This window comes from Pecten maximus, chromosome 11, assembly GCF_902652985.1.
Source record: "Pecten maximus chromosome 11, xPecMax1.1, whole genome shotgun sequence".
NCBI lineage: Eukaryota > Metazoa > Mollusca > Bivalvia > Pectinida > Pectinidae > Pecten > Pecten maximus.
In genome coordinates, this window is record NC_047025.1 from 15,906,669 (window position 1) to 15,926,744 (window position 20,076).

The 20,076-nt window shown below is 37.7% G+C and overlaps 1 protein-coding gene across 1 annotated transcript in view; it reads left to right on the top strand.

Annotated features, from left to right (window-relative positions):
* The first annotated feature begins 742 nt into the window (after positions 1–742).
* LOC117338347 (lysosome membrane protein 2-like) overlaps positions 743–20,076 on the top strand; it is a 78,704-nt gene continuing 59,370 nt past the window's right edge. The window contains 10 exon segments of the mRNA XM_033899672.1: positions 743–851; positions 2,233–2,378; positions 3,665–3,822; positions 4,279–4,363; positions 4,365–4,421; positions 5,535–5,735; positions 10,302–10,393; positions 11,125–11,174; positions 16,108–16,177; positions 16,523–16,704. Coding sequence (XP_033755563.1) covers positions 2,259–2,378; positions 3,665–3,822; positions 4,279–4,363; positions 4,365–4,421; positions 5,535–5,735; positions 10,302–10,393; positions 11,125–11,174; positions 16,108–16,177; positions 16,523–16,704 — 1,015 coding nt within the window. The 5' untranslated portion in view covers positions 743–851; positions 2,233–2,258.

Sequence of the window (20,076 nt, forward strand, 5' to 3'; positions counted from 1 at the left end):
TTGTGGTAGTGCATCCAAAACAATATCAGCTTATTCTAATGAAAGATATATATAGAGTCTGTAGAGAGTTTCTATCAAGAACATATTTCAGTTTCCTCAGTGTACCTAAACGTATGAAAGTTTCAATGTGGTCAACCAAGTCAAAACTAGAGGACAAGTATACACCAAGATGTTTATGAGATGTCACATTGGATACGACTGTATTGTTCATAAAAATTATTGAAATGTACCGATTAAATACATAGTAATTTTATGAATGTTGGTAAAAAATTATATGTGTATGTAACAATTGGATTTTAACATTTTTTAACATTCAACAGACGTTTATATTTACATGTAGGCTTTGCTTAGAATTATAGAAGACTTTTGTCTAAGAATTATTTCGTAGAAATCTACTATTTTTATACATCGACTTCACGAATTGCTTGTTATATAATCAATATTCTACGTAATAAATTGTCTTTAAATTAACCAGGTCTTTGTTGTTCCTTGACATTATATGCATAATGGGAGATAACCGCTACTGAAGTTAGAGTGTTTGTGTACATTATATCGATTCATGGTGCTTTACGCGACAATGATGCACTAAAAATTGATTTAACAAGTTCACGTTCCCAAATTATAAGCTGTAAGTATGATTTTGTTTGATTTACATAGTAGATTAAGGTAGATTTGGGTAGATTTGGGTAGATTTGGGTGGATTTGGGTAGATTTGGGTAGATTTGGGTAATTCGTCGCGCCCCTTGAAGGTTCGTCCTGGCCAAAAATACCTGTACTGCACGCGCGCACATTTTCTTCATAAAATGCACGTAGAAGGTCAAATGGGACTGTTTTCAGTCCCATAGAGAGAGGTAAGTTTATATGTTGACAATAAGAATACCTTACCAGTTATATGTCATTTGTAAAATGTTTAGTTATGTTTATGTTTCTGTACTGTTACCTTAACAAATTCTATAGACTAACTTACCAAATCAAAACATTGGTTCATCATTGATTTATAAACCGCTATTTCTCAAATCTTTCTCGGCACAAGTTCAAGTGTACTGAAACACCTTAACTCGTTCTTCAGATCTACTTACATTTAGTCTATTCATTTTATTTTATTTTAAAATTAAGAAATAAATTAAAGCTGATGTGCATGCAATGTATCTCTGTGAATGGATGCGAATGTTTCATTTTCTATGTTTCTGCAAAAAAAAGAAGAAAAAAAATTGATTTACCATGGCCACTGGTAGATGCTAATATTTGCAACAGAAATGAAAACAGGCTTCATTAAATGTTATTTACATGTAAGGCCAACATTCAGCATATAATTATAATCTTGTAGAGTCTTCAAAATAATCAGGTTAGAAACTTGCTCGGAGTGTCGAGGCAGTCTCAATTTTGTGAGACAAATTTCTATTTCATGATTGGTTTTCTTTTCATTTTAATATTTAATTTAGATATTTGAAAGAAAAGAAAACCAACACGGCACTATCGCTAGCGCTAGAGGCCTGAAAGCGCTAGTGATAATGTCATGTTGGTTTTCTTTTCATTCCAATATACGTATATACACTATACACCACCATTGAATTTGAAAGTCCCTATCATTTTAGTGGTTGCAGGTATGAAATTCCTCGATTACAGTATATGCAAGCGGTGAGCTACATAATGTACATGTAGCTGGGGCCACTCATTATATTAGATTTCCTGCAAATCTGTTTGAAAGAAACAAAATGAAAGCAAAAGGAAATGAAACCATCCCCATATAAACACAATAATGTAACTTATTATAAACTATGACATCAAAGTGTTTATGACGTACGTCCGACATACAGCTACGTCCGACATATAGCTATCATATTTTTTGTGCTTTTATGGTTTCTGATAGCTATGTTTTACATTGCTACCAACAGAATCATGTAAATGAAAGTCTATTACAGTCATGCTGCCTTATAACGTATACAAACAGGATTTAAAGTAACTGTACATAGCTATACTATATCGTCGTAAGCGATATTCAAGTATGGTCTTTTTTGGCTACAGGTCAACCTATTATTGCTTTTCCCAAGAAGGATTTCACTGATATAATATGGCATATATTGTAGAGCATTATAGTCTAGCTATAACATCAGAATTCCTAGAACAAATATGTTTACCAGGTTCATGTAATGTACTTTTCATAGCTAGTCTGTATACAATTTCTATGTGCGGTATATATGAAGTTATTAATGATGCTACTTGAAATTACAGGAACAGGCCATCTTTGGGAGCCAGTCATGGCATGGACAGTGAAGAAGAAGGTGCTGGTATATTGTTGTACCAGTTGGATTCTGTGTATCCTGGGAGTAGTAATGATACCACTGGCCAACTGGCTTATCCAACAGAGAGTAGAACAGGTACATTTACGGGAATTTTCCTACAATAAAAACGGGGTCCGATAAAAGGGACCATTCCTCTAAAGAAAATCTTGTGAAAATTCCCAATTTGCCACTGAAATTCCCCCCAAAAAGGTCAATTTTTCAAGATTAAATATTAACTTGATGCGAAAAGAACTCAGGCAATTTTGAATGAATAACAGATGTATGTACTAAATGAAATAAAAAAGAACAAAGGTAATATCTATTAAGAAGAACATGAATTTGTTTGAATTTCACTTTCCTCTGTTTTCCAAATTCACATTTTCTCGCATAAAAAAATCCCAATTCAGTGGACCCTGGACCTGGAAAATACCTGATGTCCTCTATATACTTCGCTCCATCTATAAACAACACCAACATAATATACAGCGAGCCAGAGTGGACTTTAGCGGAACACCCGGCATTTATTACAGTTTTAGCATAATTATATGCAACACTACAAAATATCAATACAACTATTTCCCTTTTCACTCTCTCCATCTGACCAATTAAAACGCTTGCATTACACTCAGACCTCCGCGTAAAAATGAATTAGCAAAAAAATTGGAATGAGCCAAGCAAGACACCCAACCTGAAATCCTTAATAGGTGAAGCAGGAGGTGTACCAACCCTTAAGGCTTAAGACTCAGATGTTGGATTTCTAAAAAAAAAAAATACCTATGGAAAAACTGCTAACGTATTCTGAACTAATTAAAGCTGATATAAAATTAATTCGAAAATTTTGATGACCGCTAATGTTGGGAGTCCACGACTAGAATGCCTGATACTCCCCTATACATGCACTACCGCACGTGCGGACAACACGTCGAGCCCTCATTGGCTAACGCAAAATAACAAACAACTCACGGAAACATCCGAATACCGAAACTATAGGACAATTATTTTCCGCTATACTCCGAAACGCGGAAAACATTAATTATATTAATGGTTTTATAGGTATAATATTTTTGTATATTTATATATGAATCTTATTCTTACCACCAACTTTTTTTTTTTGATATGCAGATTATATATATAATTATGGACATTCAATATTTCAGCCTCAGTTTTGTAAATTTACAGACCTTTTGATAGACTACTACCTATTCAAAGATGTACAATAATAATACACGTTGTACTTATTGGTGGACTATTGAAATTTTTATACATGTATATATAAAGGTCTGAGTTATATATACTTTGGAAATTAGTTGTACATATTTTTGTACTTATTGTTTGGTGTGGACATTGTGAAGTGATAATTTAATACCATCATTTTTCTGCAGAGTGTTGTGCTGGTTGAAGGCGGGGCTACATATGACATATGGAAAGATACCCCAATACCTGTATACATGCAGTTCTATATGTTTGATGTCAAAAACCCAGATGAAGTCCTGCAGGGAAAAAAGCCTTTTGTCGAGCAAAAGGGACCGTACACATACAGGTTGTGTAGACATCATTTATTGGCACAATTAGCCCATGTGTGATATAATGACAAAAAAACTTAGCCATATGCATTGCGAAAAAAAATGCTATATCGTTGTCCTTTAATAAGCCCATCCTCTACACTGAGTCAATGTTTTTGTGCTAGCCGGCCCAATCATTGGTCCAATTGGTTTACAACAGGATACCAATATTAGTTATATGGTTTGCTATTGACCTACTATGGAACCGTAGAGGGCCAATAACATTCATAGAGGAAGAGGCCGAAGACTATGTCTGTGGTCTACTGTCTGTCAAAATTTTAATGTTTTTGATTGCTTACCATTCAATTAATAATTGTTTTAGTAAACTGATACATGCATGTACTTCAAATAGAGGTTCTTTAGAGGTCTAACATAAATGTTGCAGATTAAAACTGAAACAAAATTTAGACATTTTCTTTTATTAAATGTTACAGGGAGACGAGGACAAAATTTGACATCATTCATAATAACAATGGAACAGTGAGCTACAGACAAAACCGCACCTTCCACTTTCGTCCGCAATATGTCAGTAGGAGACGAAAATGAATGCTTTATCACACCAAATCCTGTCTATTGGGTCCGTAATTTACCCTAAAATCTGTCATTTGATTCATGCATATATCGGAAATTCTTTAATATATGTGACGTAAAAGCTTTTGCTTATTGTCTTTAACCAACAGGGATTTGATTATATTTGGAATTGAATAAACCTGGACCAACTAAGTTGTGAGAGCTGTGGCCTAACACAATCAAATTCTATAGATTTCTACTGTATACTCATAAAATTGTGAAATAACAGAAAAAAAAGCATTCCTGCCGAGTGCCCCATCAGGAATCGAACCCGGGTCCGGTCTCTGGCATAAGCCACAGCTCTAACTCATGAGCCAAAGAACCATGCTCTGTCAGCTGAGTGACAGAGACCGTATTTTACACTATGTACAAGCCACACCAACCCTGTTCCTTTTGCACTATTATTAGTCCCTTACGTGTAAACCTTGTCTGTCTGTTTGTCAGTCCGTCTGTCCACTCAGTTTTCCACTCTTTTCTCAGCCAGGTATGTTGGTGAAAGTTGGTATGTAACTTCAGTATGAGTAGCAGTATAGATTAAGTTCGAGTTTCGGGGTTTTTGGGTCAAGGTCAAGCGGGGGCTGGTAGGGAACATGTATTGTTTTAGCCTTACCCAGCATGCTTGTTCATATTGTGAGCTTAACTTATTGTTTGATAACAAAGAACTATACTTCCATCCATAACATCCTCATTACCACTATTTCATGTTCAATATTTAATTTCAAATTTTGCACAGTTGTATGTAGATTTGTGTCTATTGCTAGGTGTACATTTGATTTTGAGTCTGACCCAGAAAACAAAATGGATTCTGTTGTATAGTCAAGAGATATCAAATTTGTCTTTAAATAAAGGGTATGATGGCTCTATACGCCAGCACAGTGGGGCCAAAATTGAAAAATGTACGTAAATTTGAAGAAAAAAAACATGAAAAGCATACCTTTCTTCCTCCTGAATGCAGACAGATGCGACAAAAATGTGCCTGATTCTTTTCATTTTATGCTGATATTTTATTACTTTCATTAATCCAGAGTGAAGCAGCGTTGTATAGTTGGTGGATTTTGGAGACAGTGTTGATTTAGTTCTGTGATTTTCGGTTTTAACAGCCATGGTGTTTGTGTTTCAGTCACTGATATCATCCCTGAAGTGGATGTATCCTGGCATCCGTGACATTGTACGACTTGTCACCTCGTTTGAGAAGGAAAGTGTGTTCATGAACCGCACCATGTATGAAATAATCTGGGGTTATCAGGACAAAATGTTGGCCGCAGCTCAAAACCTGGATCGGAAATGGTTCTACACTGACACTATAGGCTATTTCATGAATGTAAGTATTGTATAGTGAAACCAGACTTTACAGACCACTGACTTTAATGACGCTCTGTATCACTGAACCATATCAAAGGGGGACATGCTCCCCTGTCATATCCCACACTGACTTAACCAACACAATGTAATATCTGACACAATGACTCATACCCACAGTGTGTCAGGTTAACCAACACAATGTAATATCCGACACAATGACTCATTCCCACAGTGTGTCTGGTTAACCAACACAATGTAATATCTGACACAATGACTCATTCCCACAGTGTGTCGGATTAACCAACACAATGTAATATCAGACACAATGACTCATTCCCACAGTGTGTCAGGTTAACCAACACAATGTAATATCTGACACAATGACTCATTCCCACAGTGTGTCAGGTTAACCTACACAATGTAATATCTGACACAATGACTCATTCCCACAGTGTGTCAGGTTAACCAACACAATGTAATATCCTACACAATGACACATTCCCACAGTGTGTCGGGTTAACCAACACAATGTAATATCAGACACAATGGCTCATACCCACAGTGTGTCAGGTTAACCAACACAATGTAATATCCGACACAATGACTCATTCCCACAGTGTGTCGGGTTAACCAACACAATGTAATATCTGACACAATGACTCATACCCACAGTGTGTCAGGTTAACCAACACAATGTAATATCCGACACAATGACTCATTCCCACAGTGTGTCAGGTTAACCAACACAATGTAATATCTGACACAATGACTCATTCCCACAGTGTGTCAGGGTTAACCAACACAATGTAATATCCGACACAATGACTCATTCCCACAGTGTGTCAGGTTAACCAACACAATGTAATATCTGACACAATGACTCATTCCCACAGTGTGTCAGGTTAACCAACACAATGTAATATCCGACACAATGACTCATTCCCACAGTGTGTCAGGTTAACCAACACAATGTAATATCTGACACAATGACTCATTCCCACAGTGTGTCAGGTTAACCAACACAATGTAATATCTGACACAATGACTCATTCCCACAGTGTGTCAGGTTAACCAACACAATGTAATATCCGACACAATGACTCATTCCCACAGTGTGTCAGGTTAACCAACACAATGTAATATCTGACACAATGACTCATTCCCACAGTGTGTCAGGTTAACCAACACAATGTAATATCTGACACAATGACTCATTCCCACAGTGTGTCAGGTTAACCAACACAATGTAATATCTGACACAATGACTCATTCCCACAGTGTGTCAGGTTAACCAACACAATGTAATATCTGACACAATGACTCATTCCCACAGTGTGTCAGGTTAACCAACACAATGTAATATCTGACACAATGACTCATTCCCACAGTGTGTCAGGTTAACCAACACAATGTAATATCTGACACAATGACTCATTCCCACAGTGTGTCAGGTTAACCAACACAATGTAATATCTGACACAATGACTCATTCCCACAGTGTGTCAGGTTAACCAACACAATGTAATATCTGACACAATGACTCATTCCCACAGTGTGTCAGGTTAACCAACACAATGTAATATCCGACACAATGACTCATTCCCACAGTGTGTCAGGTTAACCAACACAATGTAATATCTGACACAATGACTCATTCCCACAGTGTGTCAGGTTAACCAACACAATGTAATATCCGACACAATGACTCATTCCCACAGTGTGTCAGGTTAACCAACACAATGTAATATCTGACACAATGACTCATTCCCACAGTGTGTCAGGTTAACCAACACAATGTAATATCCGACACAATGACTCATTCCCACAGTGTGTCAGGTTAACCAACACAATGTAATATCTGACACAATGACTCATTCCCACAGTGTGTCAGGTTAACCAACACAATGTAATATCCGACACAATGACTCATTCCCACAGTGTGTCAGGTTAACCAACACAATGTAATATCTGACACAATGACTCATTCCCACAGTGTGTCAGGTTAACCAACACAATGTAATATCGACACAATGACTCATTCCCACAGTGTGTCAGGTTAACCAACACAATGTAATATCCGACACAATGACTCATTCCCACAGTGTGTCAGGTTAACCAACACAATGTAATATCTGACACAATGACTCATTCCCACAGTGTGTCAGGTTAACCAACACAATGTAATATCTGACACAATGACTCATTCCCACAGTGTGTCAGGTTAACCAACACAATGTAATATCCGACACAATGACTCATTCCCACAGTGTGTCTTGTTAACCAACACAATGTAATATCCGACACAATGACTCATTCCCACAGTGTGTCAGGTTAACCAACACAATGTAATATCTGACACAATGACTCATTCCCACAGTGTGTCGGGTTAACCAACACAATGTAATATCCGACACAATGACTCATTCCCACAGTGTGTCAGGTTAACCAACACAATGTAATATCCGACACAATGACTCATTCCCACAGTGTGTCAGGTTAACCAACACAATGTAATATCCGACACAATGACTCATTCCCACAGTGTGTCAGGTTAACCAACACAATGTAATATCTGACACAATGACTCATTCCCACAGTGTGTCAGGTTAACCAACACAATGTAATATCTGACACAATGACTCATTCCCACAGTGTGTCAGGTTAACCAACATGATGTAATATCCGACACAATGACTCATTCCCACAGTGTGTCATGTTAACCAACACAATGTAATATCCGACACAATGACTCATTCCCACAGTGTGTCAGGTTAACCAACACAATGTAATATCTGACACAATGACTCATTCCCACAGTGTGTCAGGTTAACCAACACAATGTAATATCCGACACAATGACTCATTCCCACAGTGTGTCAGGTTAACCAACACAATGTAATATCCGACACAATGACTCATTCCCACAGTGTGTCAGGTTAACCAACACAATGTAATATCCGACACAATGACTCATTCCCACAGTGTGTCAGGTTAACCAACACAATGTAATATCCGACACAATGACTCATTCCCACAGTGTGTCAGGTTAACCAACACAATGTAATATCTGACACAATGACTCATTCCCACAGTGTGTCGGGTTAACCAACACAATGTAATATCTGACACAATGACTCATTCCCACAGTGTGTCAGGTTAACCAACACAATGTAATATCTGACACAATGACTCATTCCCACAGTGTGTCAGGTTAACCAACACAATGTAATATCCGACACAATGACTCATTCCCACAGTGTGTCAGGTTAACCAACACAATGTAATATCTGACACAATGACTCATTCCCACAGTGTGTCAGTTTAACCAACACAATGTAATATCTGACACAATGACTCATTCCCACAGTGTGTCGGGTTAACCAACACAATGTAATATCCGACACAATGACTCATTCCCACAGTGTGTCAGGTAATCAACCAACACAATGTAATATCAGACACAATGACTCATTCCCACAGTGTGTCGGGTTAACCAACACAATGTAATATCTGACACAATGACACATTCCCACAGTGTGTCAGGTTAACCAACACAATGTTATATCCGACACAATGACTCATTCCACCAGTGTGTCAGGTTAACCAACACAATGTAATATCTGACACAATGACTCATTCCCACAATGTGTCAGGTTAACCAACACAATGTTATATCCGACACAATGACTCATTCCCACAGTGTGTCGGGTTAACCAACACAATGTAATATCTGACACAATGACTCATTCCCACAGTGTGTCAGGTTAACCAACACAATGTAATATCTGACACAATGGCTCATTCCCACAGTGTGTCGGGTTAACCAACACAATGTAATATCTGACACAATGACTCATTCCCACAGTGTGTCAGCTGGTTAACCAATACAATGTAATATCCGACACAATGGCTCATTCCCACAGTGTGTCAGGTTAACCAACACAATGTAATATCTGACACAATGACTCATTCCCACAGTGTGTCAGGTTAACCAACACAATGTAATATCCGACACAATGACTCATTCCCACAGTGTGTCGGACTAACCAACACAATGTAATATCCGACACAATGACTCATTCCCACAGTGTGTCAGGTTAACCAACACAATGTAATATCCGACACAATGACTCATTCCCACAGTGTGTCAGGTTAACGAACACAATGTAATATCTGACACAATGACTCATTCCCACAGTGTGTCAGGTTAACCAACACAATGTAATATCCGACACAATGACTCATTCCCACAGTGTGTCAGGTTAACCAACACAATGTAATATCTGACACAATGACTCATTCCCACAGTGTGTCGGGTTAACCAACACAATGTAATATCTGACACAATGGCTCATTCCCACAGTGTGTCAGGTTAACCAACACAATGTAATATCTGACACAATGACTCATTCCCACAGTGTGTCAGGTTAACCAACACAATGTAATATCTGACACAATGACTCATTCCCACAGTGTGTCGGGTTTCACTGTAAATTGTGTAATCGTTAACACTTTGAATGAATTCAGTTTGAGAAATACAAAGAAAATGAATATCAAAATAAAATGTTTCTATTTGTTTTCACAGAAAAATGCTACAAATGATGGAGTGTACACCATTTATACAGGAGAAACCAACATCCAGTTCCTTGGTGGTATTGACCGCTACAACGGATCCAGGTGTGTATGCTGGTCCATTCACACTAGATTGTTAGCTCCTTTACTTCTTCTTGTGATGTTTGAAATGATTTCAGTTGTAAGACATTTACTGGTAACAGTTAATAGTTGTAATCTTATTATGGTTTAAATTAATTTTGCTTCTTCTTACAAAGACTATTACATGTCTAAATTTCAGCACAGGGGTGAAACCTTTGAACAAAAAAGTTCAGAGTCGACTCATACCATAATTTTGTATGTAATTTTAGACATTTGACATCATACTATGGGCCTGAAGCAAATATCGGTTCTTGTTTGATCTCATTACCAATATTTACCTGCATTCAAGGTGTTATCTGTCTTCTGTGTTAAAATTTTAAACATGCAAGTATAGTATTTCACCTGTAGCTTTATTCAGTAATATTTACCATTGTATGGCACTGCCACTATATAACCCTACCAATTCAGTTGCGAGTTCACCAGCTTATGAACTGCCAACTGAAATTTGAATTTGAAAATTTCAAAAAAAAAAATCACACGACAAATAAAACATCGCAGATGGTAAATATAAGCATTGAATGGCTGTCAGTTGGCATTCATAGTCAATATGAATACCAACTGGTCAGAGGCAAATTCAACATGAAGCGCTAGTGCGCTTCATGTTGAATTTGCCTCTGTTCAGTTGGCATTCATATTGACTATGAATGCCAACTGAAAGCCGTTCAATGCTTAAATATTTAGATTTTTTGTTGTAGTTACCTGGACTATTGGAGCACACCCTATGCCAACATGATCAATGGTACAGGTAAGTAGTATTAACACTGTAATTGTATAACAGTTCAGGGAATTAGTCTCATCCTAATGACAAGATAAACAACTGTAATAAATGGATTCCTGTTGGAGTGTTGGGATTTAAAATATCATTGTAGGTATAATGAAGCATCAGTCGGAGGGTATGTCCCATTCAGGTCGAGATACCTATTTTGTTGTATAATGAAGCATCAGTCGGAGGGTATGTCCCATTCAGGTCGAGATACCTATTTTGTTGTATAATGAAGCATCAGTCGGAGGGTATGTCCCATTCAGGTCGAGATACCTGTTTTGTTGTATAATGAAGCATCAGTCGGAGGGTATGTCCCATTCAGGTCGAGATACCTATTTTGTTGTATAATGAAGCATCAGTCGGAGGGTATGTCCCATTCAGGTCGAGATACCTATTTTGTTGTATATTGAACCATCAGTCGGAGGGTATGTCCCATTCAGGTCGAGATACCTATTTTGTTGTATAATGAACCATCAGTCGGAGGGTATGTCCCATTCAGGTCGAGATACCTATTTTGTTGTATAATGAACCATCAGTCGGAGGGTATGTCCCATTCAGGTCAAGATACCTATTTTGTTGTATATTGAAGTATCTGTCAGAGGGGCTGTACCCTACATTATGTTAAGTCGTTACTCCTCTGTCCTTCCATCCATTAGTGTTCACTATTCTGCACCATAACTTTAAACATCTTGTATGCCTTATGGGGAATGCACTAAATCATGCTCTCATTCCCGTATTTAGTAGTGACCATTGTTTGTTTACTTTCTTAAAGGTGCTCCTAGGTTTTTTTGGTTTTTTTTTATTACATACTCGCTTACATGGTTTGTACCATTTGAATAGACATGAGACATTCATGTGGACATGTACTATAATTGTTATTAGCTACGTACCCTTCATAAAATTACAATGTACTGTATATACTACGATGTACTGTATATACTACGATGTACTGTATACACTACGATGTACTGTATACACTATGATGTACTGTATACACTATGATGTACTGTATACACTATGATGTACTATATACACTACGATGTACTGTTTACACTATGATGTACTGTATACACCATGATGTACTGCAGTATGCACTATGATATACTGTATACACCACGATGTACTGTATACACCATGATGTACTGTATACACTATGATGTACGGTATACACTATGACGTACTGTATACACTATGACGTACTGTATACACCATGATGTACTGTATACACCATGATGTACTGTATACACTATGATGTACTGTATACACTACGATGTACTGTATACACTATGATATACTGTATACACTATGACGTACTGTATACACTATGATGTAATGTATACACTATGATGTACGGTATACACTATGACGTACTGTATACACCATGATGTACTGTATACACCATAATGTACTGTATACACTATGATGTACTGTATACACTACGATGTACTGTATACACTATGATGTACTGTATACACTACGATGTACTGTATACACTATGATGTACTGTATACACTATGATGTACTGTATACACTATGATGTACTGTATACACTATGATGTACTGTATACACTACGATGTACTGTATACACTACAATGTACTGTATACACTATGATGTACTGTATACACTATGATGTACTGTATACACTATGATGTACTGTATACACTATGATGTATTGTATACACTATGATGTACTGTATACACTACGATGTACTGTATACACTATGATGTACTGTATACACTATGATGTACTGTATACACTACGATGTACTGTATACACTACGATGTACTGTATACACTACGATGTACTGTATACACTACGATGTACTGTATACACTACGATGTACTGTATACACTATGATGTACTGTATACACTACGATGTACTGTATACACTATGATGTACTGTATACACTATGATGTACTGTATACACTACGATGTACTGTATACACTACGATGTACTGTATACACTATGATGTACTGTATACACTATGATGTACTGTATACACTATGATACTGTATACTGTATATACACTATGATGTACTGTATACACTATGATGTACTGTATACACTATGATGTACTGTATACACTATGATGTACTGTATACACTACGATGTACTGTATACACTATGATGTACTGTATACACTATGATGTACTGTATACACTATGATGTACTGTATACACTATGATGTACTGTATACACTATGATGTACTGTATACACTACGATGTACTGTATACACTATGATGTACTGTATACACTATGATGTACTGTATACACTATGATGTACTGTATACACTATGATGTACTGTATACACTATGATGTACTGTATACACATGATGTACTGTATACACTATGATGTACTGTATACACTACGATGTACTGTATACACTACGATGTACTGTATACACTATGATGTACTGTATACACTATGATGTACTGTATACACTATGATGTACTGTATACACTACGATGTACTGTATACACTATGATGTACTGTATACACTATGATGTACTGTATACACTATGATGTACTGTATACACTACTGATGTACTGTATACACTATGATGTACTGTATACACTATGATGTACTGTATACACTATGATGTACTGTATACACTATGATGTACTGTATACACTACGATGTACTGTATACACTATGATGTACTGTATACACTATGATGTACTGTATACACTATGATGTACTGTATACACTATGATGTACTGTATACACTATGATGTACTGTATACACTATGATGTACTGTATACACTGATGTACTGTATACACTATGATGTACTGTATACACTATGATGTACTGTATACACTGATGTACTGTATACACTATGATGTACTGTATACACTACGATGTACTGTATACACTATGATGTACTGTATACACTATGATGTACTGTATACACTATGATGTACTGTATACACTATGATGTACTGTATACACTATGATGTACTGTATACACTATGATGTACTGTATACACTATGATGCACTGTATACACTACGATGTATTGTATACACTACGATGTACTGTATACACTATGATGTACTGTATACACTATGATGTACTGTATACACTATGATGTACTGTATACACCATGATGTACTGTATACACCATGATGTACTGTATACACTACAATGTACTGTATACACTACGATGCACTGTATACACTATGATGTACTGTATACACTATGATGTACTGTATACACTATGATGTACTGTATATACTATGATGTACTGTATACACCACAATGTACTGTATACACTATGATGTACTGTATACACTATGATGTACTCTATACACTATGATGTACTGTATACACTACGATGTACTGTATACACTATGATGTACTGTATATACTATGATGTACTGTATACACCACGATGCACTGTATACACTACGATGTACTGTATACACTATGATGTACTGTATACACTATGATGTACTGTATACACTACGATGTACTGTATACACTATGATGTACTGTATACACTGATGTACTGTATACCCTACGATGTACTGTATACACTGATGTATTGTATACACTATGATGTACTGTATACACTATGATGTACTGTATACAGAATGATGTACTGTATACACTGATGTACTGTATACACTATGATGTACTGTATACACTACGATGTACTGTTATCATATGATGTACTGTATACACTACTGATGTACTGTATACACCTACTGATGTACTGTATACACTACATATGTACTGGATACACCTATGATGTACTGTATACACTACGATGTACTGTAGTACACTACTGATGTACTGTCTACACTATGATGTACATGTAGACTGACACCATTGATGTACTGTATACACTACACATGTACTGTATACACCTATGAATGTACTGTATACACTACGATGTACTGTATACACGATGATTTACTGTATACACATGATGTACTGTATACACTACTGATGTACTGTATGACACCACTGATGGTTACTGTATACACCTATGATGTTACTGTATACACTCATGATGTACTGTAACACATGTGTACTGTATGCACTATGATGTACTGTTTACACTACGATGTACTGTATACACTATGATGTACTGTATACACTGTGATGTACTGTATACACCATGATGTACTGTATACACTACGATGTACTGTATACACTACGATATACTGTATACACTATGATGTACTGTATACACCATGATGTACCGTATACACTACGATGTACTGTATACACTATGATGTACTATATACACTACGATGTACTGTTTACACTATGATGTACTGTATACACCATGATGTACTGTATACACCATGATGTACTGTATACACTGATGTACTGTATACACTACGATGTACTGTATACACTGATGTACTGTATACACTATGATGTACTGTATACACTACGATGTACTGTATACACTACGATGTACTGTATACACTATGATGTACTGTATACACCATGATGTACTGTATAACTATGATGTACTGTATACACTATGATGTACTGTATACAGAATGATGTACTGTATACACTATGATGTACTCTATACACTATGATGTACTCTATACACTATGATGTACTGTATATACTATGATGTACTGTATACACTACGATGTACTGTATACACTATGATGTACTGTATACACTACGATGTACTGTATACACTACGATGTACTGTATACACTACGATGTACTGTATACACTATGATGTACTGTATATACTATGATGTACTGTATACACCATGATGTACTGTATACACTACGATGTACTGTATACACTATGATGTACTGTATACACTACGATGTACTGTATATACTATGATGTACTGTATACACTATAATGTACTTTTTACACTATGATGTACTGTATGCCTCTAACACATTATTGTTGCTGTTTTGTAGATGGCACAATAGGGCCCCCATACAGAGGCAAGAGTGAACCGTCCCCAGTGTTTTCATCTGATGTGTGCAGGTAAGAGACATTTTTACTGTTGATCTTAAATAATGTTAAACTGCCAGGGATATATGCATCAGATGTTTTTTCTTTGATAACAATATTTTCAGGAACAATTATTTGTGGGAACAATCCTTCACTTAAGCCAGTAGTTACCAAACAAATCAAATGAAATTATTTGTTTAAATTGTAAAGGAATTCATACTATAAACCAGTCATTGAGATAAAGAAATATCTTTGACTGTTGAATCATACAAGTGTCTTTTTTTGTAAATTTAAACATTTTCATCAGCATATTAAACTTATTGTGGATTTCTTATTTCTGAAAATTTAAGACGTAACAATGAAGTTTTTTTTGTGCAGGTCAGCAGCTGGCATGTACCATGAGGATGTAACCTCACCCCAGGGGATAAAGCTCTGGCGCTACCTTGCACCCCCATCCTACCTTGCCAATGTGACTGTGAATCCAGACAACATCGGGTTCTGTACTCCCAAGTCCAAGTGTCTCAACACCGGCATGCTCAACATCAGTACATGTCAGATAGGTAGGTCTGAACGAGTGTCTCAAAATCAGTACCTGTCAGATAGGTAGATCATGACAAGTGTCTCAAAATCAGTACATGTCAGATAGGTAGGTCATGACAAGTGTCTCAACATCAGTACATGTCGGATAGGTAGGTCATGACAAGTGTCTCAACATCAGTACATGTCAGATAGGTAGGTCATGACAAGTGTCTCAACATCAGTACATGTCAGATAGGTAGGTCACAACAAGTGTCTCAACATCAGTACATGTCAGATAGGTAGGTCATGACAAGTGTCTCAACATCAGTACAGGTCAGATAGGTAGGTCACGCGAGTGTCTCAACATCAGTACATGTCAGATAGGTAGGTCATGACAAGTGTCTCAACATCAGTACAGGTCAGATAGGTAGGTCACAACGAGTGTCTCAACATCAGTACAGGTCAGATAGGTAGGTCATGACAAGTGTCTCAACATCAGTACATGTCAGATAGGTAGGTCACAACAAGTGTCTCAACATCAGTACATGTCAGATAGGTAGGTCACAACAAGTGTCTCAACATCAGTACATGTCAGATAGGTAGGTCATGACGAGTGTCTCAACATCAGTACATGTCAGATAGGTAGGTCATGACAAGTGTCTCAACATCAGTACCTGTCAGATAGGTAGGTCACAACAAGTGTCTCAACATCAGTACAGGTCAGATAGGTAGGTCATGACAAGTGTCTCAACATCAGTACCTGTCAGATAGGTAGGTCATGACAAGTGTCTCAACATCAGTACATGTCAGATAGGTAGGTCACAACGAGTGTCTTAATATCAGTACATGTCAGATAGGTAGGTCATGACAAGTGTCTCAACATCAGTACATGTCAGATAGGTAGGTCACAACAAGTGTCTCAACATCAGTACATGTCAGATAGGTAGGTCACAACAAGTGTCTCAACATCAGTACATGTCAGATAGGTAGGTCATGACGAGTGTCTCAACATCAGTACATGTCAGATAGGTAGGTCATGACAAGTGTCTCAACATCAGTACCTGTCAGATAGGTAGGTCACAACAAGTGTCTCAACATCAGTACAGGTCAGATAGGTAGGTCATGACAAGTGTCTCAACATCAGTACCTGTCAGATAGGTAGGTCATGACAAGTGTCTCAACATCAGTACATGTCAGATAGGTAGGTCACAACGAGTGTCTCAATATCAGTACATGTCAGATAGGTAGGTCATGACAAGTGTCTCAACATCAGTACATGTCAGATAGGTAGGTCACAACAAGTGTCTCAACATCAGTACATGTCAGATAGGTAGGTCTCAACGAGTGTCTCAATATCAGTACATGTCAGATAGGTAGGTCACAGCAAGTGTCTCAACATCAGTACATGTCAGATAGGTAGGTCACAACGAGTGTCTCAACATCAGTACCTGTCAGATAGGTAGGTCATGACGAGTGTCTCAACATCAGTACATGTCAGATAGGTAGGTCATGACAAGTGTCTCGACATCAGTACATGTCAGATAGGTAGGTCACAACGAGTGTCTCAACATCAGTACAGGTCAGATAGGTAGGTCATGACAAGTGTCTCAACATCAGTACATGTCAGATAGGTAGGTCACAACGAGTGTCTCAACATCAGTACATGTCAGATAGGTAGGTCATGACAAGTGTCTCGACATCAGTACATGTCAGATAGGTAGGTCACAACGAGTGTCTCAACATCAGTACAGGTCAGATAGGTAGGTCATGACAAGTGTCTCAACATCAGTACCTGTCAGATAGGTAGGTCACAACGAGTGTCTCAACATCAGTACATGTCAGATAGGTAGGTCACAACAAGTGTCTCAACATCAGTATATGTCAGATAGGTAGGTCACAACAAGTGTCTCAACATCAGTACCTGTCAGATAGGTAGGTCACAACGAGTGTCTCAACATCAGTACCTGTCAGATAGGTAGGTCACAACAAGTGTCTCAACATCAGTACATGTCAGATAGGTAGGTCACAACAAGTGTCTCAATATCAGTACCTGTCAGATAGGTAGGTCATGACAAGTGTCTCAACATCAGTACCTGTCAGATAGGTAGGTCTCAACGAGTGTCTCAACATCAGTACCTGTCAGATAGGTAGGTCATGACAAGTGTCTCAACATCAGTACCTGTCAGATAGGTAGATCATGACAAGTGTCTCAACATCAGTACCTGTCAGATAGGTAGGTCATGACAAGTGTCTCAACATCAGTACAGGTCAGCTAGGTAGGTCACAACAAGTGTCTCAACATCAGTACATGTCAGATAGGTAGGTCACAACAAGTGTCTCAACATCAGTACATGTCAGATAGGTAGGTCATGACAAGTAACTCAACATCAGTACAGGTCAGATAGGTAGGTCACAACAAGTGTCTCAACATCAGTACCTGTCAGATAGGTAGGTCATGACAAGTGTCTCAACATCAGTACATGTCAGATAGGTAGGTCATGACAAGTGTCTCAACATCAGTACATGTCAGATAGGTAGGTCACAACAAGTGTCTCAACATCAGTACATGTCAGATAGGTAGGTCACAACAAGTGTCTCAACATCAGTACATGTCAGATAGGTAGGTCATGACGAGTGTCTCAACATCAGTACATGTCAGATAGGTAGGTCATGACAAGTGTCTCAACATCAGTACCTGTCAGATAGGTAGGTCACAACAAGTGTCTCAACATCAGTACAGGTCAGATAGGTAGGTCATGACAAGTGTCTCAACATCAGTACCTGTCAGATAGGTAGGTCATGACAAGTGTCTCAACATCAGTACATGTCAGATAGGTAGGTCACAACGAGTGTCTCAATATCAGTACATGTCAGATAGGTAGGTCATGACAAGTGTCTCAACATCAGTACATGTCAGATAGGTAGGTCACAACAAGTGTCTCAACATCAGTACATGTCAGATAGGTAGGTCTCAACGAGTGTCTCAACATCAGTACATGTCAGATAGGTAGGTCACAGCAAGTGTCTCAACATCAGTACATGTCAGATAGGTAGGTCACAACGAGTGTCTCAACATCAGTACCTGTCAGATAGGTAGGTCATGACGAGTGTCTCAACATCAGTACATGTCAGATAGGTAGGTCATGACAAGTGTCTCGACATCAGTACATGTCAGATAGGTAGGTCACAACGAGTGTCTCAACATCAGTACAGGTCAGATAGGTAGGTCATGACAAGTGTCTCAACATCAGTACATGTCAGATAGGTAGGTCACAACGAGTGTCTCAACATCAGTACATGTCAGATAGGTAGGTCATGACAAGTGTCTCGACATCAGTACATGTCAGATAGGTAGGTCACAACGAGTGTCTCAACATCAGTACAGGTCAGATAGGTAGGTCATGACAAGTGTC